The following is a 23,260-nucleotide window of genomic DNA, read 5'->3' as shown; positions in this document are numbered from 1 at the left end:
AAGTTTAGCTGTTTACTCAATTCATTCCTGAAGAACAGATTCAATGCTGCTCTTCTCTTTCGCTATAAATTATGTGTTCATACACATAGGTATCAATTTTTCTATGTCTAACAGTTATATTCTTCCCTGACTTCTGTGATACCCAGTCCATTCAATGGATTATTTGGCATCCATTTAACATTAAAGCTTTTAAAAATGATGTAAGATAGAGGTACCAGCTTAAACCAAGAACTTACTACAAATATGACCCAAGGAGTCCTGCAGGTTTTTGCCTCTTTGTAACACAGAAGCTACCCTGTTACATCTCCTCTCCAGCACTACAAGCTCCCAGCACTGGTGTCATGGACAAATCCTCTTTTGCATTGTTATGGCACACATATTATGGGGCATTTAAATATTTAAAGCCTTGTTTTTATATGAGAGAAACTGGCAGCTTCTTAAGTAAGAAGTAGCTTAAGGATGCCTCTGACATGACCCAAGGAGTCATCAAATAAAAGTGACAGAGACCAATTCAAAACAAAATGGGGAGAGTTGTAACTGTAAAATGTCATTGAATAGTAGCTTCTTACCACAGATGGGTGTGGACAACTAAAAAAGAAACCACAAAAGCAAAAATCCTCCGACAACTACTGAGTATAAAAATCACAGGCTACAACTCCAAAAACCAGGCAGACAAAAATACTTGGAATAATGGGACAGTATTTAACAGCACTACCACTACCTGACCTGTTAGTCACTGTGAGAGACACGACATGGCCTAGACATCTACATGAATCTTGATTTGGTTTTCTTTCCTGACACATCCAGGCTGCAATAACTCCTCATAACTGTGCTGATCCTGCTCCAACAACCAAGTGCCATTAAAAGCTGCAGAACATTTTCTCATGAAAGCACTTACCATCTTCTCTTCATATTCTGGGTCAACTTCTTTTTCAGGTCTAGCTGCCTTTGGAGGAAGTTTGAGTTGGAATGGGGGATCATTTTTCTGGAATTCAAAAGTTAAACATTGCATAAACACCAGTTTATTTACTTTTTTAGCAAAATGTATCAAACTACAGCAAAATGAACAAACCTAAAAACTGCAAGACAAGCATGCTACTTTTTAAAAATAATTATCTCAAAATTAAAGAGTGCATTAATCATTTTACCTAAAGCATCATGTCCACGATGATGTGGACGTATCTATCTCTACACACAGGATCCAAATTGAAAGAAATTACTGAAAGACAACTAAGTTTAATCTTTTACAGAGATCTCACTGTAAATGCATAATTAAGTTTAGTATCTTGAAATGATATTTTAAAAAATTTAAAGTTTTGGTTTCTAACTGTCAGATTCCTAATTGTAAGCTGCTGACCCTTGCATTTCGGTTGGGTTTTTTCTGTTTCCACTTCCAGATGAACAGGCACAAGTTCAATTGGAAACACAGCTTAACTACACTTAACCATAAACCTAGGAAGACAGACAACCAACCAATTCAATCCATGCAGCAACAACTCCATGGACACTCTCACACAGCAGAAGAACCACCTTATTTACTATATATGAAAGAAATCTAAGGAATTGTAACTAAAATGTAACTTTTGCAGTTTATGAGATTCATAGCTGCCTTCAATTGTGAAGCTCAAAGCAGGTTTTTCACAACTATATTGGTAAAATGATGAAGTGGTAGATTTTTTTCCCTCCCTAATAAAGGAAAACTCTCCTAACTGGTCTTTGAAATATGCCAATAAAAAATAAATCGATTTTGAGATGCTTTAAATTCTAAAAATATTTTTGAAAAGCTCTGAATAAACTGGAAGGAACTGCAAGAGTGCATGTCTGCATAAAATAGTGCAGAGCACAAATCTGCTTTAAATATCAGACTACTATTAAATACATTAAAATAATAATTACTCTAAACTATTCAGGGTCCAGTAGCAAAACCAGGCCAAAATGGTACCAAATATTTAAAAATCTGTTAAGCAACATTGCATTTAAATTTCAGAACTTTACTGATGAATACACATGCCAGCTTCTTCTTTAAGCACAATCATACAAATGGGAGGAATATTTTCTGAAGTCAGAGATTACTGCTCCAAGTTTGGCCCAAAGCCATAATTCTCTGCAGAGGTGAACAGTACTAAGTGCATAATGAAGCTGCTTGACAGCTTAATGATTTTATAAATGCTCCAAATCACCTGTGTAAGGCCAAATGTTGCAAATACATAGCATTAGAAATATTCTATTCACTTAAATGTTCTTCCATCACACAGTTAATCAGCTCATCTCAGAAAACCAAGTTACTCCAACATGCCAAAGAGAGGTGGCACAGATGTGTATATTCACACCCCCATTACATTACTAAACAACATACACTCCAAAAATACAGACTGACATTGCTAATATCAGGTCCAGTCCTTCAAGTGAAGTGTCAAATTATTCCTTAAATGAAAACAAATTGACAGTAGGCCATTTCAGGCATCTCCCTCACTCACCCTAGAAATAAATGAGATAGATATGTGTTACTAGAAAAAAGCTGTCTGTCTACCTCAGAGAAGTATGAAGTTTCTTCAAGCAGAACAACTCAGTATTATGAGAATCTCTTAAAACTGAAAGTTCTCCAAACAAATTGCCATGCAATATTATCTTACTTAGCCCCAAGGCAGACAGCTGCAATGCCAGTTCTGTTCTTACTCAGATTATCCCAGAAGGATAAAACTTATGGTGGCATAAAATACAATTTATTCTGAAATAAGTATTTCTGAATAACACACTCTGAGTTAAAACAGTAAATGAGCTGACCACAGCACACACAGCCACAGCACAATAAAATCAGGGTACACCTTAGGGAGAAAACACACTGTCCCTGCCCCCCCCCAGCTTCTTACTGCAGTGTTTCTGTTGAATGCTGATGGCTCCACAGTATCAGAAATAACAAACAGGAGACTGTCAAAAGCCAGTGAAAGTGACCAACATGACACATCATTGCTGTGCCCCTCCTCTCCTCACAACGGGGAGAACCTGCTGCAGGTTCACTGAAGCACTGCTCTGTGCTAGGGGTGCCAGGCAGGCAGGGACAGGCATCATACCCAGACTTGCTTCTGCATAATGCTCTCAATTACAAAAATCTACACTTTGACAGTCACTAGATTTTGGTATGAGTAAGAATACTTCCCCCTAACAACTGGACCATGTAGCTTTATACAACACAGAAACACAAAATACTTCACAAAGTCTGAGAGTTTTTCCCTAGAAACTTTACACAACATATCTTCATCACGTAGAGCGCTGACTTGTCAGGACCAGAACAGCAGAAGTCTCTGTGCAATTCACCACCACAAAAGTAGTTTCATTTTTAGCTCAGGAAACTCACCAGTAACAATTTGTCTCTACTCTAGAACCTATTTCCATTACAGATTAAACAGTCCCCTGAAAACTGGGGTCATTTAAACACCTTACAACATCCACACAGCACTTTCAAAAGATCCTGAGTATTCCAAAGATACAAAATACTCCCCTTAAAATCTCTAATATTAAACTACCCTAAACAGAGCTCCCAAATTCAGGCTGAGAGATTTCTTTTCAGAAAGTTTAACAGTCCCAAAGTGAGGAGGCCCCATGAACACCTAAACAAACAACTGGGAACAAGAACTGCTGCTGCTGCTTTAGCTGACTTCACTCTTGCAACTTGTGCTACTGAAAACTCTGAACAGATGCACTAAGAATAATTAAATTAGGGTTCCTTCAGGGTTCAACTCACATATACAAGGTGGAAATACGTTTTCAAATAGCCAGTATACTACCAGCTTTGGTAGTACAACAAAGACTATTTATGAATAGTATTTATGAAGTATATTTATGAACTAAAACACTGACAGGGGAGCAGAGCACAACAGGTTGCATGATTGCCACTGTTATGCAGATGCTGTGACTGTACAGTTGACATGCATAAAATTTTGCAGAGTAAGTTGAATACAACAGAGAAATAGCCCTTAAACATTTTCTCTTGAGCAACCAAGTAAAGCATCCCATGACTGTATGCATAATAAAATAAAACTTCAAACATTCTTTACAGGCAAAATGGACTGTCAGTAACTGGGATAAAACATCTGAATGTACTCTTATCAGCAGTTCTGCCCTTTTCTCCAGTATCATAAATATATGATGTACGGTCCTCATTCCTAATAAGTTTTTTCTAAGATTCATTCTTCGGGTTAAATCTTGTTCTGTTTCCAAGGATACCTGAATACGTCACTTTCTACATGCCTTGTGTCTTTCTTCCAAAAAGCTAAGGAGAGGCGGCTGGCAGCCATACGTGTTCTCTCGAGGGGTGTATTCCGCACCAGGGCACACTTCGAGCAGGGCAGGGGCAGGAGGCGGCCCTGACCCCTGCCAGCCGCCAGCTCTCCAGGCCGCCCTCCCGACACTCCCTCCCCGAGCCCTCGGAGCTGCCGGCTCCGGGACAGCTTCCCCCGGGGCACGGCAAAGAAAACAACAGGGCGGGGGGCTCGGGAACGCGGACCCCGCAGGAGCGGCAGGCCGCGAGGCTGGCAGGGGCTCCGCACGGGCTCCGCGGCCCCGGGCCCGGGTCCGGGCTGTAGGGCCGGGCCGGGGGCATCGCCCCTCCGCCCGGCCCGCGCCGCGCGGCTCTCGCGATAGCTGCGCGGGCCGGGGGCGGGCGGTGCTGCTGGTGCGGCCCGCCCGGGTGGCACCGTGGCTTCCCTCAGAGCTGTGCAACGCCACAACGCTGTGTGGGGTCCGATGGGCCTTAAGGATCGTCTTGTTCCACTCCCCTTTTTGCTTTCCCACACACTTTACGCTATCCCAGGTTGCTCCAAAGCTCCATCCAACCTGGCCTTGGACACTTCCCGGGATCCAGGGGCAGCCACAGCTTCTCTGGGAAACCTGTGCCAGTGCCTCACCACCCTCACATTAAATAATTTCTTAATAATAATCCAAATCTCTCCTCGTAGTTCAAAACCGTTCCTCCTTGTCCTGTTTGCCCATGTAAAAAGTTGCTCTCCCCTGTCATGAGCCCCTTCCAGAACTGAAAGGCTTCAACAAGATCTCCCCAGAGCCTCCTGCTGAGGCCGAGCAGCGCCATGTCAGCCTGTCCCCACAGCAGAGGTGCTCCAGCCTCCCGGCCTTCTCCGTGCCTTGCTCTGGAGTCACTCCACCATGTCCCTGTCACGCTGGGGACCCCAGAGCTGGGTGGGGGTGTCACCAGAGCCGGGCATTGGGCCGGGATCCCGTCCCTCGTCCTGCTGCCCTCGGTGCTCTGGGTTCAGCGCAGCGGTTCCAAACCCTGCTGCAAATGGCAAGCGTGCTTTCCTAAACTGCTCCATGAGCCAGCAGAGAGAAAATCATCTGTTAACATTGTTATAAATGAGATCTCATTTATAACAACATCTGCAGGTCTGAGGTACCAGTGGAGCTCACAAAGCAAAAATAGCTCCCAGGATTTTTTTTCCTGAGCAATTTTAAATTCAGCAGTATTTGCGTATTTCTTTTGAAAATTGCAGTAATGAAGCCACTCAGTTTAGTTACTAGCAATGCAAATATTTCTGACAGTCCATGCAAGTCATTCAGATTTTCGGCTGCTGAGCTGTAACTTTGCTCATACTGCTAAAGAACCCCAAAACAGTCCTTGAACTGGCAGACATAAAAACCATAGCTCCAAATCAGCCATGTTCCCTTGTGGTTACTTACAAAGGCAGTAGCATGAGCATTTTGTCCAGTGGCAGCAATGAAACCTTAGCCCAATAGGCAGAATGAGCAAAAAATGCTACTTCAGTCCAGTAAAAAGCTAAGTAACTATTATCAAAATCTTTCTTGCATAACTCAACAACTAAGCTGAGCAAATGGGTTATTGCAGATCTCATACACTGCATTTAGAAAAACTTCTGAGACCTCTATTCCATCTATACATTGGTTCCAATGAAGTGCCAGTACATGTCTGAACTGTTTCCAAGACTGCCTGATTACTCTGAAATTCAGTATCTACCTTATGGCCCATCATAGACTATCTAAGCTCCAAACTCCCCTTTTTCATGTTGTGAAACAGCTGCAAAGCAGTAACAGTGCTGTTCCAAATTATTTAGCACCTTCTGTGTATGCTACATCATGCACAAAAAAGCAAGGCCCACAGCATCTGCAGTAGCCCTTGCACATGATTTATTTTTAAAAGCTTTGGAAAGTACATTTTTCATAGAGCAATTGAGAAGAGTGATGTGACTGGTTTTGAAAGAGTACTCCAAATAGCTTTTCCAAGCAGCGCTCTTTAGAAAATGAAGTTTACCGTTAGCCGTGAGAAAGTCTCTAAGGTGGGAAAATTCCAGTCCATGATGTGGTTGTTCTTAACCTTCAGAGCAAATAGTACACTAACTACTTTTAATAATATCTGACTTTCCTTCTCCACTTTCAAATGCTTGAAGCTTCTGTTTATGCAGAACACTCTCAAGTGTTTGTCACAGCTTGTTTTTTCCTTGGAATTCACAGGAACATTGCATGCTGTACAAAACAATCAAGCTGCTGCTTTTATGAAAGATCTCTTTTGGCTATTTTTTGCTTGTGTGCTTCACATTTACATTTGACACTTTGCAAAGATGTTCTTAGCTGCTTCTCTTAGACTATGTGGATCTCAGCAACGGCTGAAAAAATCACTTAGTCACACAACACTATTATCATGTAATAATCTAATTAATTCATTTTAAAAAGTAGGAAATGCTTTTTTGTACTTACTTTGTATACTAGACTTTGTAGTCATATTTAAAAAAATTCTACTGAATATATCCAATTGTTTGGTTTTTTTTTTTTTCATGTGTTGGGAAGCAAGGGGCTAGTTGTCCTGTTTACATTGTAGATTTAGCTGTTAGCTCCTTGTTTTCCCAGGTTTATTACTCTGTATTTTACAGTCTGCCAGATATAATCACCAGAGCTGAATGTGTGGTCTCCCTCACCCCAATTTAGCAGGCCTCCTCTGCCCATCTCAGAAAGATGCCACTTAACATACTGTATGATGAAAATTATGTCATCTTGTCAGATTTAAAAAGAGAAATTGCAGGCTCACTTTTACTCACTTGTATTTTAAACACTGCTGAAATATGTAAAGATACAGAACCAGTGACATTTTATATACTAGCCAGGTAATTCCATAAGATTTTAAAATTTTGGTCAGTGATTACTCAACCTTTTCCAAACTGTAGCAGTTTTCATTTCTCTAACACAGATATAACTGGGTTTGGGTAACTTCTTAAATAAATCTTATTATTCTGTAGAATTACTTTCTAGGACAAGCTGCTCTACAAGCCACTTTGTGCGAGTTGACAAACGCTGGAGCTGTGACCCAGCAGGCTGCTGAATTCATGAGAACAAATAAACTCAACACACCAAGAATCTGCCAAATCCATGCAAGGCCACTGCTGGCAACAGGTTTGTAACTCAGACCAGAGCTGAAGAGCAGTGGCTGTGGCTGCTGACTAGAAGGGGACTGAGAGGATTATGCAGGCACCTGCTGGAAAAAGAGGAGCCTTCAAAGACCACCTGAGCCCCTTGGTAAGCAGGAGGAGTTGGCCTCCCAGCCAAAGAAACTCAGTGTTGGTGAAATGGAACCATGTGAATGCACCGTGGGGATGGTGATCTGCTGTTAGCAGTAAAACCTTGATTCTGTACAAAGCAACAGCTTAAATAATAAAATGTGTTTTAGATATCAGTTGTGATGTGTGTGTTTGCCGACTTGAAAGTCCTATTTCCAAGTGGCAGTGCCGCTGTCAGGTGCCACCAGGTGGCAACACCGGCCTGTACTCAGCTGTGGCAGTCCTGACAAGGGGATCCGGCAGCCTGAGGACTATTCTATGTGAATGCTGCTCAGTCTTGAAACTATTCTGATTAGGAACAGGAAAGAAATAAAAAAAATTACTTTGTAAACCATCTTTTACTAGCTGTTGTTTAATTACCTCTATAACTGTATCATGTACATATAGCACTTTCCCATAGAATGGCAAAAGGGTTTTGCTAAGAAGGTCCTTGGGAAGGTTGTGTCCTGTTACTCTGGGATCTGTTCACTCCCACATGCACATTCAGGAGGCTCTCCAGTGAATGGCATAGTCCAAAATCCACTTCTAGGACACTGGTCGTTTCTAGCTTAATCATACCAGCAATTAACTTTAACCACAACTGTGCAATGCATGTTAACTGTAAGCAATAAACAGCTTTATAATCCAGCTTTATATATAAACATCAGGATCTGGAGGTAACACAGCTCCCTCTGGGATATTTGCAAGTTGACTTGAATAGTTGCCACCTTTATCTCCATGCCTACATCAGCCTCCAAGTGTGATCAACCACAGTAAGCACACGTTACCCTCACTGCAGCAGTGCTACCTACTTGCTTAAAATGCTCATATCAAGTGTTGCTATTTTAATATTGCTGTTTGTAACAGGCTATTTCTCTACAAGTAGCCTTGGCTGTGTCCAGTAGCACAGTTCTATGCATTCTTGCACTTACCTGTTTCATTCAGTTCCTTATTTCACAGGTTCCTTCCAAGTTTACCAACCTCAGAGTTCCAGATTATTTTCTTGTTCATAGGATTAGAAAGAAGGCTAGAACTCCTCCTCTAGAGCTTACAATAAAGAAGGTGCTTTTCAAATGTGCTCTTGGTTTATGTGCCACTCATGTCTGTGCCACCTAAGCCAGGTTTTGCTGAAGATGCCATTTCTGAGGATATCCGTGGCTGTAGGGCTTTGCAGCAGCCGAGAGATGAGAGCAGTGCAGTTCATGGCTACAAACAAATGTCCCTGATTCTGCATCACTAACAGGCAACAGTGTGCCCTCATAGACTTGACATTGAATATTCTTGTACAAAAGGGTTTGCATGATTTTGTTGTAGTTGCTTAGAGGTTTTGTGAGGGTTTTGTTGTTTGGGTTTGGGGTTCTTTTCGCTTGTTTATTTTTTTCTCTTGTTTGTTTGTTGGGGTTTTTGTGGTGCAGGCTTCGTACCAACACATCAATTTTCTGTATCAAGTTTTCATTTCACCCAGTGGAGTGTCTCTGGCATTGCCAAAAGGGTTTGCAAATGCAAGACCACATTCAGCATTGGGAACTATAACAAAATAGCTGATGTGTCCTTTGTGTCTGATTCAAAGTGTTGATAGCTGTACAAATACTCTTTGTTTTTACAACTTTATCCCAATATTGCATTTTCAATCCAGGCTTTAGTAGCCAGAGGTTTATTGTGGTACTGGAAAGTCTTCTAACATCCCTGTATTTCCCAACTACGCAGGTTTATGCTAACCTTTTTTTTTTTTTTTTTTTTTTTTGGCTGTGTGTTCATTGTCGCACTGGGAGAGCCAGGAGCTCTCACAGTTTGTGTTCCTGACCCCTTGCACTATTACTGGTGTTTCTGCAGGTGAGCAGTGGGTTAGTTCTAGATTCTAAAAAACAAAATTGATCCTAACAAAGAGAGTTATTATTTTTTCCTCAGATCAGCCCAGCAAAACAACTCAACTGCCCACGCACACAGGGGCCAGTGCCAATACAGCAGCAAAACGGATCTACAGCAAGATGAAGGGTGGGATTGCAGCCACACTAATTTGTATCAGTTTAAGCTATCATAACCAGGCTTTAATAAACAGTTTTACAACTGTGTATTCTGTCCTGAATGCCAGATTTTGCCCACCTACAAAGCATGATGTCATCCAGATATAACAATGATTGGTGATTCTTCTGGAAGTCATAAAATATTTCCTGTTGTAATAAGCTTCTACTTTGCCAAAATCTGAGCACTGTCTCAAGAAGACAGTCCCTGACCAGAAGAGATTTTAGATCAAAGCAAAAGCTGTCAAAAGTTTCCTCCAACTGAAATAAAACTGAAGCATAATTTGCTACTCTCTTCAATGGCATCTTTTTCTCCCCAACCTATGCAGTCATTTTGCAATATTGAAAGCAAACATATAATATATAAAGCAAACATATAATATATAAAACATATAATATATAAAAACAAACTGCTCTTAACAAACACAGAGTATTACAAAATCTGGAATATCTGTGAGAATCCAGTGAGCATGTTGGTGCAGTACAGCCTTTAACTCTCTTGCATGTTGGTCTCTTAAATGTTGGTTGGTCAATTTCTTCTTCACAATCTCAATTTCTTCTTCACAAGGAATTCTCTTACTGCTTTGCCCAAAACAAATTATCTCTCTCTTAACCAAAAGCCTGTGGGTTTGATTTCACACCGATCACAGATTATTTGTAAATGTAACAGTTCTTGTTTAAAGGTTTTAGCATGCACCAGGATTTCCTTTGAACACAGGAAATGCACAAAAGGATGCTGCCTGCCTAAGCCTTGCAAACATGGCAGATCCATTCCATAAGACAAAAGTCATCACTTCAGTTACCATAGGCTTTACCCTGCTGTGAAAATACTTGTAATCTTGTCCTTTATATCTATTTTTACTTGTAAAGACCTACACACTGTGAAAAACTAGACCGAAGCTATTATATTTTCCAGAGTACTATCCATTTCTGCTGAGGGGTACAAAATACAAAAGTATTTTATCCTAGGCCACATAGGATATGTGTCTGCTTTTTCCCTTGCTGTCTTTTTTTTTTTTTTTTCTGCTATTTTGCTTCCCTGACTGCCTGGGCCTTCTTTCTTCCTCATCCTGTACTGATTCTTCCTTTTTTTGTAACAGTCTCAAACACACAGCTGTCATCAAAACAATCCCTTCTTTCCTGCATTTGCATTATTCACTCTGAGCAACCTTTTCCACACAGAGTTCAGAAATCTGGTCTGTTTGCTGTATTTTGGTGTATTTCTTTATGCTCTATTTGCTGTATTTTGCTCTATTCAATCATATTAAACATAGTTAATTGCCTAGAGAGGGAAGGTCTCTCACCCACAGTTCTGCCATCAGCATGAACATTTCTCCCAAGTGTAACAGGTAAGGTTCCTATTTATTCTCAGGCATTTTTGGGCAATCTAGAGAACAGAGGCAGGCAGTGTCCTGTGTTAATTCTCCTGGGTTAATTTTCTCATCACTCCAGAGAGTTGTCTGGTCTCAGCAGGAAAATTTGGGTGAAGCTGAGACCCATCCTCCATTTCATGGTGAGTCTTTCACATTTATGAGTCTGAAAATACATAGATATTTTTTCATCTAAACATAAAACTACAGACTTCTTTTTCCATCTGTTTCTTCAGACCTATGTGGGACCCCTCTTTAAGCTAGTCTGGAGTAAACTGGTCTCAGCAAATCCTCGCTTTCAGGATATTAAAATTCACATAATGATTTGTTATTTCTGATCTGGAAGAAGCATATCAAAATCTTGATGTCAAATAGAATATTTTGGGTTCCTTTAATAAAGTAAAAAAGGTAAACTCCTTCAAATTGCCATATAAAGTAGACCTTGTGTGAGCTGAGTACTGATCATTGTTGTGTATGAAAAATGAAGTAGGTTTTTCTTAACTCATAAAAGTTACTAGGACAGTTATAATAGAAATTTTGGGTCTTTAAAAAAGCCTTTGTATCTCCTCTCTTAACTGCAGGGATTATTTGCTGACCTTGAGGGGCCAGTAATATCATTACCCCATGAGGAAATCCTCACAAAATGTTTGCTACTGATTCACATGTGGAAAGGAACAGCCATGACTTACTTCATCACCTGTGTAGACATCATAAAATTGTTTATTAGTCTACAAACAGAAGCTGAAAGTTAGCAAATCCACAATTATTAGTGCATTCTTTTGTGGATGACAGAGAAGAGAGAAACCTCTCAGCTGGCAAAAGAGCTGGGGCAGAGGTTTGAACCAAAGTGAACCTGTTTGTTGCCACTCCCACTTCAGAAAAAGACAGTTTTACATTTGTAAATAAATTCACTATTCAGCAGAACTCCAGTCTTCCACCAGCTATTTTCCTAAACAGGAGACTTTGCTATGAGATGCTGGATGTCTGCTGCTGTTTCCCAGAGGAGGTTAGTGCCAGAGGGCGTTGGTCTGTTTTCTGAAAGGGTTTGACAGAGTTCTCCCCATGTGTCATGAGAGCTTTTGGTAAAATTAGATTCTGCCCTGTCCACAACAATAAAGGCCATCCCCACATGCAGCTTACACAGTTCACAGCTTCCTGGAGCAAAACCGCAGCAACGTTCCTCTGCTGTCTTTGTCTCTTTTCACAATGGCTCCTGCTCCGAAATCAGGTGTCTGCCCATGGGGTGTCACTGCCACCAAGGTCCTGGGGGTGACAGAGCACAAACCAGGCAGAATATATTCATCAATCAAACAGCGCAGTGCAGATGGGTCAGCATCACCCTGGGCCTGTGGTCAGGCTCCAGTTTTGGTAGCTAATTGTTTAAACAACAGCAATAAATCGTGACTCTGAGGATCTGAGTGCATTCCTCCTTTAGACCTGATTTGTATGGTGAGGAAAGGCTGTTGAAAGGAAGAGCAGGGGCTGAATTATCCCGTGACTTTGCTAAATTTGTCCTTGTGAATGGAGAGAGAGAGAGAGTGAAATACTTGTCTGCAGGGGGGAGCGGAGTGGTAACTGTCAGGAACAGCTGGAACATATATACTGTGTCATGTCTTTTTGTGGCACTGGGCTTCTCTGCTTGCTGAGAGAATGCTGCAGAGGCATGTTAGCATTCTGCTGAGTAAGTGTGCTGCGAGTTCCATATGTAAACAGGGATCAGTTGCTAGATGAGAGAAAAAGGCTGTTCTCCCAGGGCTATGGCTGTCTCTTGCATGCACCTCAACCGTCTCAATGCCTGCGTGGTGTTGTAAATTAAATGTGAGGCTAAATTCTCAGAAAACTATCTGCTTGTGGAAATGTCAGTTGAGATAACTCCGGCATCTCTTTCTCCTTTTATACCTATAAATTTGTGAATGAAATAAATCCTTCTGATTTTTTTCCATCCTGATTATCCATTTGTGCACAAGGAAATAAGAGCTTTCACTAACCTCAGAATTAATGATAACAGCCTCGGTTGCTTATCCATAGAAATGGATAAGCTTAAATAGCAGGCTTCACTTCTATCAGTGGTCTGTCAAGTCATGAAGGAGATTCCCATCAATGCAAGTAGCCATTTTGTTATCTTCTGATTTATTAGTGTTGTTTTCCTCTGGGACATCAGGAAATGGAAGGAGTACACCAGTACTTCCATGACAAGCAGAGAATTCTCTTAGGGATCTGGCTGATGTGAATTGCACACATCCAGGGTCAAACTGACCATGGTTGCTGTGATCTTTGCTAGTGGCACATACGAGGTTAGTCTGGGGAGGGCGGTGTTGCTTTGTGTGGCAAGCTTTTGACAGCAGAGGGGCTGCAGGGGTGGCATCTGTGAGAAGCTGGCAGATGCTTCCTCCATGGCCAACACAGCCAAGACCAGCTGGCTCCAAGACAGACATGCCACTGGCCAAGGCCAAGCTGATCCGTGACAGTGGTAGCACCTCTGGATAATGTCCTTAGGAAGGGGAAAACAACCTGTTCGGCAGTAGAAGAGAGGACTGAGAACTTTCCATTCTATTTCCAGCATCAGTTCACTCTCTACATCTCTTCAACTGTAAGATTTTTAAAACAAAGACCCTGTCATTCACCATCATGATGATGGATTTAAGAAAATAATTTAATGATTTAAATGTGGCTGAAAAATTTGTGCATGGATCAGGAGAAAAGTGAAATCCCACTTCTTGCATCAGGATGAGAAACCATTAATTTTTAAGCCTGTTATTGTCAAACACATGCATGAGTGGTACATTATCAGCACAATGAAAGTTGTCAGTGTAAGAAAATAACTTTATTTGCTCTTTTAATGTTTGGAGCACAAATACCAAGAAGGCAACAGCAGCTTTCATAACAAACACGTTAACCCCCACATGCTCTGCTTAATTATGGCTTCCTGTATTTCTCCTCAGGCTACTGGCATCATAAGTAAGCTGGCACAGATTTTATTTATTCTGAATGTGCTGAGTGCAAGTGGCCGGGCAGGTGCTTCGCAGGCAGCTGAGCCATTCCAGCAGTTCCAGAGGACAGGAGCCTCTGACAGAGGAGTGACACATCGAGCAGGGAACAGAATCACTGCACCCCTCCCTGTCACCATGGCTACCACTCAGCAGGCGGGTTTTGGGCAGAAGTGCCAATTTAAGCAACTGCTGATTTCTTCTTATTGCCCCTGCATCACCCCCTCCCTTGATAAGGTACATGCTATTGCGGGTCACAGCATTCATCAGATCAGGAAACTAGTCCTGATACAGCTGGAAAATAATCTCTCTCTGTTTTTTTGACTCATTCTTTTCCAAACAGTCAGGTTTGTGATTCAGTTCCTCATGTAGACACAGAAATACACCATGTCTGTGCAGTGGAGCTGATGGCAGAAGTGCAGGGACAAGGATGGGGACTGCTGGTGATTTAAGCAGCATTGTCACTGACCACAGCAAAGACAGAGCCAGAGCTCTCCTTAAGGATGTGATCTGCTATTCAATGTTTAAATTCATTTGGTAGCCCAGGCTCCTTTTTCCCCTGTCCTGTCCCCTCCCCACTCCCTCTGCTGCCTTTCTGCAAGTGGCTATGCAGCTGCACAAGGGAAGCCATCTGTCTGAAGCATGATCCAGTAAAAAATGGATGTTGTTAGGACAGTGCAGGGATAACACATGAAGTGTACCCCAACTCATTTTATTTTGACATTTGGACGTTTTAAAGCCTTTAGTTCAAGGCAACTGTATGTGTCAGGGTGACACAGGCAAGTCACATATGGAAGGAAAGTGTGACTTTCTTTTCCTAAATAAGTTCCATGGCTGGATATATCTCACCAAGAAGAAGTGTTGCAAAGCCTTGTTCACAAACCTGCAGTTAAACATGTGAAGTTGTTAAAACATCACTGCGGATAATGGATAAATGGAGCTGAGTGAAGGTGGTAGTAGAATAGAAGGTTGGGAATCAAATAATACTGCAAGATTGCATGAAAGCCATTCTCAAACAAAAACATATCTAAAAAAGTCAGAGCACATTTGAAATATGCTTGTAGTTTATTCATGACAGTTTTCATTTACTATAGGATTCTTTTGAGACCAGTGATAATGTAAAGCACTAGCAACAGGAATCTATGAGTTTGTACAGATTTATTTATATTTTTATGTGAATTTACATAGGGCCTGTATTTATACAGTTACGTCATTTATAGTGCATATTATATTAAATATAATAAATACATATTGCAATCACCTTTTTGCTTAAAAACTTGAAAAACACATTTCTAGTTTGTGAGATTTGAAAAGTGACACTGCAAGCTGTTGTCAGCCTGGCCTGCCAAAGAACCCCAGCAGAGACCTGGGCTTTTCACAGAACAATTCTATGAAAAGATTAAACTCTGCCATGGGCAGAGTGCTGGTGCTGATCTCACCCTGCAGGGTCAGGCTGCACTCTGAGTGCAGGAGAGACTCCTCTAAGTAACAGAGTGAAGTCAGTGAAGAACCACTGCATCCTCTTTAAGTAAGTCAGAGTTTTTAAAGTCTTCTGAAAAATGAACACAGATTGCCCTGTCCTTGAAAAGGCAGGAGTTTGCCACCCTGGAAAGAGGCACAAACTACAAGGGTATCGGCAATATTATGCACTCTGTGGGCGTATTTTTTGGTTCTGACAGTGGAGTGGCAGTCTCCTTGAAGTCACTTTCTGAAACAGTATGTTTCTGAAAAATCTGTGAGGATGAGAGCAGAAAAATCAAGTTTATTCCTGTAAAATTCGTACAGGGGGCTAAATGCTACTGGAAAAACCCTTAAATCCACAGACTAACGAAGCTTAATAGGTGTTGGAAGCTGTAGAGGAGATTTCAGTGGGGACCGGCCCCACCGGCCCTGGTTTTGCCTCCCGCTGTGGACAGAGCCCTTCTCGTGCCGGGTCCCCACGGGGACCTCCGCGGTCACCGGCGCTCCCACGGCTCAGCCGCGGGGCTCGCCCACCCCTCTCCGCCGGGCAGGGGCTGCCGGCATCGCGGGGCGCCGGGCAGGGGCTGCCGGCATCGCGGGGCTCCGGGCAGGGGCTGCCGGCATCGCGGGGCTCCGGGCAGGGGCTCACAGCATCCGCGGGCTCCGGGCCGCGCTGTCCGGGGCGCTGCCGCTGCCGCTGCCGCTGCCGGGGGTGTCGCAGCCGGCGGCGGCGAGCCCCGGCCGCCCATCACGTGCTCGGTGTGTTGCATTGTGCTGGCGGCGGAGGGAGGGCTGGCCGTGTCAGTGATCAATGTCATGACTTCTTCCGCGGGCTGGAGCCGCAGCAGAGCGCAGCTGAAGGAAGCTGATTGCTGCGGTGCGAACTGGCTGGGAACAATACACACAGCCGCGCACCCGCACGGGCGCACACACGCCCGCACACACCGGCGCACACTCGGGCGGACACGGCACGCACACACACGGCCGGGCACACGCGTCCCAGCAAACACACACACACTCACATCCCAGCAAACACACACTCACATCCCAGCAAACACACACTCACATCCCAGCAAGCACACACGCACATCCGAGCACACACGCACTCGCATCCCAGCAAACACACTCACGCACTTACATCCTAGCACACACACAGACACACGCACGGACGGACGCACGGACGGACGGACGGACACACACCCGCACATAACAAGCACACACGCACTGGCAGCCCGCACCCTGGCTCCCGCTCCGCCGCTCCGCACCCGGGGGGAAGATGAGCTCGGGGGACGTGGTTTGCACTGGATGGCTCATCAAATCACCCCCCGAGAAGAAACTCAAGAGATACGTAAGTGCAGAGGCTTTGCTGATATTTTTTTTTCTCACTAAAGGGATTTCGGCATGTGCTCGCTGTCTGACTCTTCTTTTGAAATCTCTCGCCCGTTTCGGCTTCGCCTTGGACCAAAACAAAAAGAATTCCAAGTCCATGCGCTTATGGAGTATTTTAGTTCCACCGACATTCTTGTGCCTTCTGGAATTAACCTTTCCCGGCTCGTAAGATTACAGTATTTCAGCTGTTATGCAACATATTTTAGGTTAAAAACCGCATTTCGGTTTCAGTTAACGTTGCTGTAACTAACAGAATTGTTGTAATAGAATTGCAGATGTCACTTTTCCAGGGACAGACAAGAACATCCTAAAAGGAAAGGGGGAAAAAAAACCCAAAGCCAAACAGCCAAAATTCTAGTAATTTAAATTCTGAGGCTCGGTTTTGTTAAGATGCTCTGTAATTTCTATGACACTTGCTAAAGGCAACATATGCAATAGTTTTATTTACCAATGCCAGATGCAGTTGTTAGCAGAAAGCTTCAGAAAGCTTTTTGGTCTGTGATAAAGAGGTGCTGGAAGATGCTGTGCTGTAAAGTTCCTGATAGCTGAAAGGTGAAGGGGGCTGGGGAGAAGAAGCGAGCCCTGAATGGAGATCTGCAACTGCACTATGGGCCCCTTGTTTCATTCTCTATCTGCCTGCCTGTTTGTCTGGAAAAAAAGAAAAAAAAAAAAAAAAAAAAGGAAAAAAAGGATGTGTGTTGCAAACATAGGAAACTGTCTCATTGCAGGGGTGCAAGGATCTGGGTAGGAATAAATGACCCTTAAAAATTTGCTTGGGACAGCATTAACAATATAAGCCCCTCATGAGCCATTTTGCATACTCATTTGTGGTGGTTCTTCATCAGGCACGTTGTTATGTTCTGCTGTGACACTTTTGGAATCGGTAATACCCGTTTGAGTCATGCCCTTCTAACCTGACTTCCCCCGGAGCCCTGCACCGTACTCGAGGATGCCGCCGGCCGTGTCTCTGGCGCTCCGAGCCGTAGGCACAGCTTACATCATTTGTCGTATTCACTTCTGTTTATCAGCATTTTCTCTGGAGTGCTGATGTTAGCTTTTCCCGGTAATATGAGGCATAACTGTCTTGTGGAAGAATATGGTGGATATCATTTGGTAGTGTATTTTTTCTTTGGCTAAAAACTAGCAGAAAGGATAATTTACTTGGAATTATATTTAACTTCTTCTTAGCCAGAGTTTCTTCCTGTAGACCACAGTATTGCATTGAAATGGCTGAATATTTGCTTTGTTCAGTTAGCATTTTCCAATTCTAAAATAGCCACTATGATGTGTCTCACGGGAGCTGCAAATAAATTATGGGCATCTCATTTTTGCTGTATTTTGTAACGAGTGTACTAATAGCACTGTATGGCAGGCACAGTGTAAGAGCCACTGATTCACCCAGCTGGTATCATTAGTAACTCTGTCAGTGAAGCTATTTTTGATGACTCAATATTCATAAAAGGGCAAAGTAGAGAAAACAGAATGTGATAAAGCTGGGATTTGAAAGCCCCCATTATACAGTCAAGATAATAGTCACAACAGGGGCTCTGATCAGCTCACAAGGCTACTTGCAGTCTGCTCTGCTCAGATTTTGCACTACAAAACCAGGGGAAATTTGGTCTGTATTATTCCCCAAACACCATTAGATTAGCCAGATCTCAGCAGATTAAGCTTTGTTTTCTATTTAGGAGGATAAGGTAGTCCTTGGTCCATAATAAAGCAGAAGGAAATCTGGTGCAAGTACAGCAAAGCTTAACGTCCTTTCTCATATGACTGGTTACACAGTGGATGCTACAAACCAAATGGAAATTGTCTCTCACCTGCTGTAATCTACTTTTCCCCTATTTTTCGTAGAGTCTCACCAGCATGGCAGCTCCTGCATCTTGCACTGGGGTAGCAGCTAGCTCAGGCTGAACCACGGTGACTGCTTAAAAACAACAGGGCTTTAAAACAATGCCTGTTTAAACTGACTTCAGTAAGTGTCAAGTGTCAACCGCGTACAGGAGAATGGTGTTGGCTCTGGTTCTGAACTGACAACACACATAAATCCCCGAGTTCAACACCACCCTTTGTGTCCAGCTGGAAAAGCCCATGGTGTGAGCCGATGCTTCCAGGGAGCTTCAAGTGCCAGCTTGGCCTGCTGCTCACGGGACCTCTGTACGCTGCCCAGCCTCATTTGCTCTCATGGGATTGTCTCCCAGTTTACATTTTCCTGAGTTCAGCATCCGGCCTTTGTAAGGTCTGACCTGAGGGTCCAGTGTTTTACACACAGATAAATTCTTAATCGTTCATCTGTTACATTTATCAGAAGAAAATCCATTTAATTTCAGTGGATTATGTCGTTAAAAGATCAGAAAAAGCAATGAACTCAGGTTGTGAGATTGGGAACTGCAGTAATCCCACTGAAGCCACTGGGAGTATTTGCAGTGTTTATAAAATTAAACAAATTATTCTTTCCAAGACTGGAGCCTGAAGACCAAAGTATACCTTCATTTATGTTTGTTCTTTGGTGAAAGCAATTAGGTTTTCTACACATAAACAAGTCCGAATTTGCCTCTAGGTAAGCAGAACATTATTTTCAAAACTTTCAAAGTGAAAAGCAGGTGTTAAGAGGCTGTATTTTCCTGCAATGTCTCACAAAGCCGATGCTCTTAGTAACACTATTCTTAGAAGTGTCTTATCATTCCCTAACAAAGGCTGCTCTCTTGCATGTGCAGGAAACGAACATGAGATTAATTACCCTAGTGTAACTTTCTGTAAAAACAGAGAGCTTAATGCTAAACACAAAGAATTCGTTAGAAAGCAGAGGGAGCTTTGCTACATCAGGCAAGTACTCTAACAGTGAGCTACATCAGGCAAATACTCTAATAGTGATTTAATGGCATGGACAATGCTTTTCTCTCAATCTGATACTTGAACCATGAAACCACCACGTCAGCCTCTCTATAGAGGCTGTTGTGCAAGGAGTCTCCCAGGAGAGTATTTAGTGTGTGTTGCAGTACTTTCTCCTCTGAGTGTGACCCGAAAGCTGTGCTGCTTTCATTTCCCCACTCCGTTCCAGCTTTTCTCACCGACCAGGTCTGCGTGGGCCTGAGGGTGCCAGGGAACAGCCAGAGCTGTGGGGAAGCTGCTATGGGGCAGGAGACAGAGAGGAAGAAGCTGCTAACAAAAACTAAGAAGTGGTGGTGATGGAGGTAAAGTCCACCCTGCTCTAGACCAAAAATATAAAGTATCAGTCATAGCTTGACATTCAGCCCCACAGGAGGAAAACACACTGAAGATTTTTGCTGTTGATGTTAGTGGATCAGTGAATACCAGCCTCTGCAGGAAATTAGATTTAATGGGGAAATCTGCTTCAAATTTGATGGGTTTCACAATTCCTTATATTGATGCTGAGTAGATCAATCCCAGTTCTGTATTTTCAGTATTGAACAGCTGGCTCCTTGATGGTTTTCATGTGGAAATTTATCTGATCACTGACTGTTATTATTTGTTGTTTATTTATTGGGGGAGGTGGAAGGAAGGAATGGTTTCATGGCCTTGAAAACAAAGGACTTAACACAGCAAGTGCAAAAAGTCACGACGAAAGGAAAAACAACATAGAAGGCCCAGAGAATGTCTCATGAAATAAGAGACCCATGCTATTGAGATGACACATTGCTCATGTGCTGACGAGAAAAATGAGATGGGAATTTTAACACACAGCTAATTGCAACCTCTCCTCAAATCGCTGTCCCATTGTTTGTCACACAGTGTGCAACAGCAGTAGCTCCTCTGAAAGCCCTGCCAGTGTTTACTTGCTGTTAGTGTTATGTGGTTTGCAGTAGTAGAGGGCCATATACAGATGTTTGCTTGTTGTGAGTCACTGCAGCTCCATTTGAGCTAACACTGTGCAGCTGTACCCCAGCTGAAGAGCTATTTTTAATCTTCAGTACTATTCAAATTGATGAGGGAAGACCACTTGTTCAAAAAAGGGCAAGTTTCCCACTTTACTTGAGTGACTGATTTCTTCATACATTGTTGAAAATCAAAATTTGTTGTCAACATCTCTAGAACAAGAGTCCCAAATGGACCCCATATTAGAAAATGCAGCCTTGCACTTCCTACCACGCTTCTTCTTGGAGTGTCTGGTCTGAGAAAACAAATTGAGGTGTAAATGTATGTACCCTATGGCAAAAGCTGGTGGGGCAGAGTTCTTTGCTGCTCTGTGTGTGTGTGGGGCAGTAAGTGCTGCCAGAAGCACGGAGCAGAGCCCAGCCCAGCTCTGACCGTTGGGGGATCTGCCAGGACCCAACCGCAGCACACCAAGGCTGGGGGTTTAGAAGATAAGAGAATCTAGGCGACTTCTCCATTTTTAGCTGAAGTTCTGGTATTTATCAGGAGAACAAACAGGAAGTTACTAAGAAGAAAAAAGTAAAGTAGAATTATGGAAGAGTTCGCTGAAGTAATAGGAACAGGAGTTGCAGAGCACTGCGAAGGGCGGGTGGGATGGAGAGCATCTGCTCTCTGATCCAGCACTGGGCTGCTGTCACCAGAGGACACTGCCACCCTCCCCTGAAAGAAATCCCCAAGTGCTTTGTGAGGTCAAGTACTTCTGCTGCTTTGGAGTTTGGGGGAAGTTTCTGAAAAATATTCTCAAGAAGAAACCCAAATTTAATTTTTATCCTTAAGTCTTTCTACTTCTAGATGCTTCTTACAAAGCTTCACCTGTTGAGTGCTGTCCCTTTTGAACAGAGAATTCTGACCACCTTTCATACTTTCCTGAATAAATATCCCCAGCTCCCTGAGTTGGTTTAACCAGTTTGTGTGGGTTTTGTAACTGTGGTTCATAGGCTGGGTGGAAGTAGGAGTCATGTGGGCTAAAGTTGTCAGAGCCCTTTATCCAGTTGTATGTTTTGTGCCTATGTTTTTTTCTGTTGTTACTTCATTTTAATATCCAGTGTATATACTGTCTGGTTTGTATATTAAAAAATAACTGAATTTTGAGAACATGAAGGCTTTCAAACAGAAGCTCCTGTGTGGCAGTTCCCTTCTCTGTGAAATCCTGTACAAATCGATCTCACTGGTAAAACAACAGCAGAATATTTATGTTAGGGAGGAGTTTCCATCACTGGAATTAAACATTTGTAATTAGCTATGTGCAAATCAGACCTTGTTTTGGTAAGTTAAATGTGGTGTTTATTGTAGACCATTTTGTTCCATTTTAACGATGTTTTGATAGTTTAAATGCAGTGCTTAATGAGATAGGTTGACTTCTAAGAAAGAAATAATTTCTAAAAAACACTGCTGTTCTTGGCAACCTGTGTATCAGAATAATTTCCCTTGAACTATTTATTTGGGTGGAGCCATAATAGTCCTGAAGCCCCAGTTTAATCTTTGACTACATGTTTTCAGTGCACAGGAATGTCCAGCTATTGGTTTCTATTCAAAACAGAAACCCACAAGTTATCAGGCCTTTGCATTCAAAAATAGTGCCTTACAAAAACATGCTAGTTTGAAAGAGAGAAGGAAATGTTAACTGGAGTGGTAATTAAATGGGTGATGCAGTCAAACATGGCTCAGAGGAAAATGCATTACAAGTCATACTTTGGTGAAGTCTTTGTTGTAGCATGTAATCTATGGAAATATGGATAAACACATTATTTATACCAATAATACATTAAAATGTTATGAATATTTGTTATGAAAATTTGATCGGTTTTTAGGGAAAGGGACAAGTTTATTCCTAAAATGTTACTTGTTGTTTGCTTTTTTGTCCTTTTCATTTGATTTGGAAATGAATTAGCAATGTGATAAGGCAAGGAAAAAATGCTGGTTTTGAAATAAAATTTGCATGTCAAAACATTACATGCAGCCAGATAAAATATATTTTCTTCTCTCTCATTTAATTGTTAAATAAAATGCAATGCTTTAACTTTTAAATTTTTTTCTGCTTTACAATAATGTCCTTGACTTGCTTCAGTTTGTGTTGCATCAGGAAAGTAAACAAACAAACACATAGCCATGCAAAACTCAATATTTGCTGCAGCTTAGTTCAAAATAGAGCAAAACTGATGCCTAGTCTTTGTGCCAGAAAAATACTCCCTTTCTGAGGCTAATTCATTCATAGCTTTGTAATTGTTAGAATGAGACAACTGTTCTTAGAGATTTTGTTATTCCCTTCCCTCCTGATGCCAAAAACCCCACCTGACCCCTGCAGTCAAAACTGCATTGTAGCTTTCCACAAAAGCCCTGAACAGCACATTTCAGTTATCCAGGATCCCTTTTCACAGAGCATTTCACAGAACGGCAGTAAAATGTTATTAGTATGAATTTGAAATTACTTAAATGAGAGTGTTAATTTAAAGTGAACTTAGATTGTCATATGACAGTTTTTGGCTCATTTTTGACAACGCTTTTTTTACAAGACAATGCTTTCTGTGAGGCCTTTTAGTGATAAATATTCATCCTGTGACTCCCAAGTCTTGAGACCGTGG

General features: G+C 42.3%; 2 protein-coding genes across 4 annotated transcripts in view; one reads left to right on the top strand and one right to left on the bottom strand.

Moving 5' to 3' along the window:
* SMARCA1 (SWI/SNF related, matrix associated, actin dependent regulator of chromatin, subfamily a, member 1) overlaps positions 1 to 4,600 on the bottom strand; it is a 33,731-nt gene extending 29,131 nt beyond the window's left edge. The window contains exons 1-2 of the mRNA XM_041396739.1: positions 4,370 to 4,600; positions 899 to 985 (exon numbers count right to left, since the gene is read on the bottom strand). Of these exons, the coding sequence (XP_041252673.1) occupies positions 899 to 985; positions 4,370 to 4,600 (318 nt within the window). The remainder of the gene's footprint in view (positions 1 to 898; positions 986 to 4,369) is intronic.
* An 11,928-nt stretch (positions 4,601 to 16,528) lies between these two features.
* The window catches only part of GAB3 (GRB2 associated binding protein 3), a 59,437-nt gene continuing 52,705 nt past the window's right edge, over positions 16,529 to 23,260 (top strand). For all 3 annotated transcript variants that reach the window (XM_041396447.1, XM_041396448.1, XM_041396446.1), the window contains exon 1: positions 16,529 to 16,743. In XM_041396447.1, coding sequence (XP_041252381.1) covers positions 16,672 to 16,743 — 72 coding nt within the window. In that variant the 5' untranslated portion in view covers positions 16,529 to 16,671. The remainder of the gene's footprint in view (positions 16,744 to 23,260) is intronic.

Source organism: Onychostruthus taczanowskii, unplaced genomic scaffold, assembly GCF_017590055.1.
Source record: "Onychostruthus taczanowskii isolate IOZ18803 unplaced genomic scaffold, ASM1759005v1 scaffold13, whole genome shotgun sequence".
Lineage (NCBI taxonomy): Eukaryota > Metazoa > Chordata > Aves > Passeriformes > Passeridae > Onychostruthus > Onychostruthus taczanowskii.
Note: the sequence above shows the minus strand (reverse complement) of the source record. Positions and strands in the feature narration are given on the sequence as shown.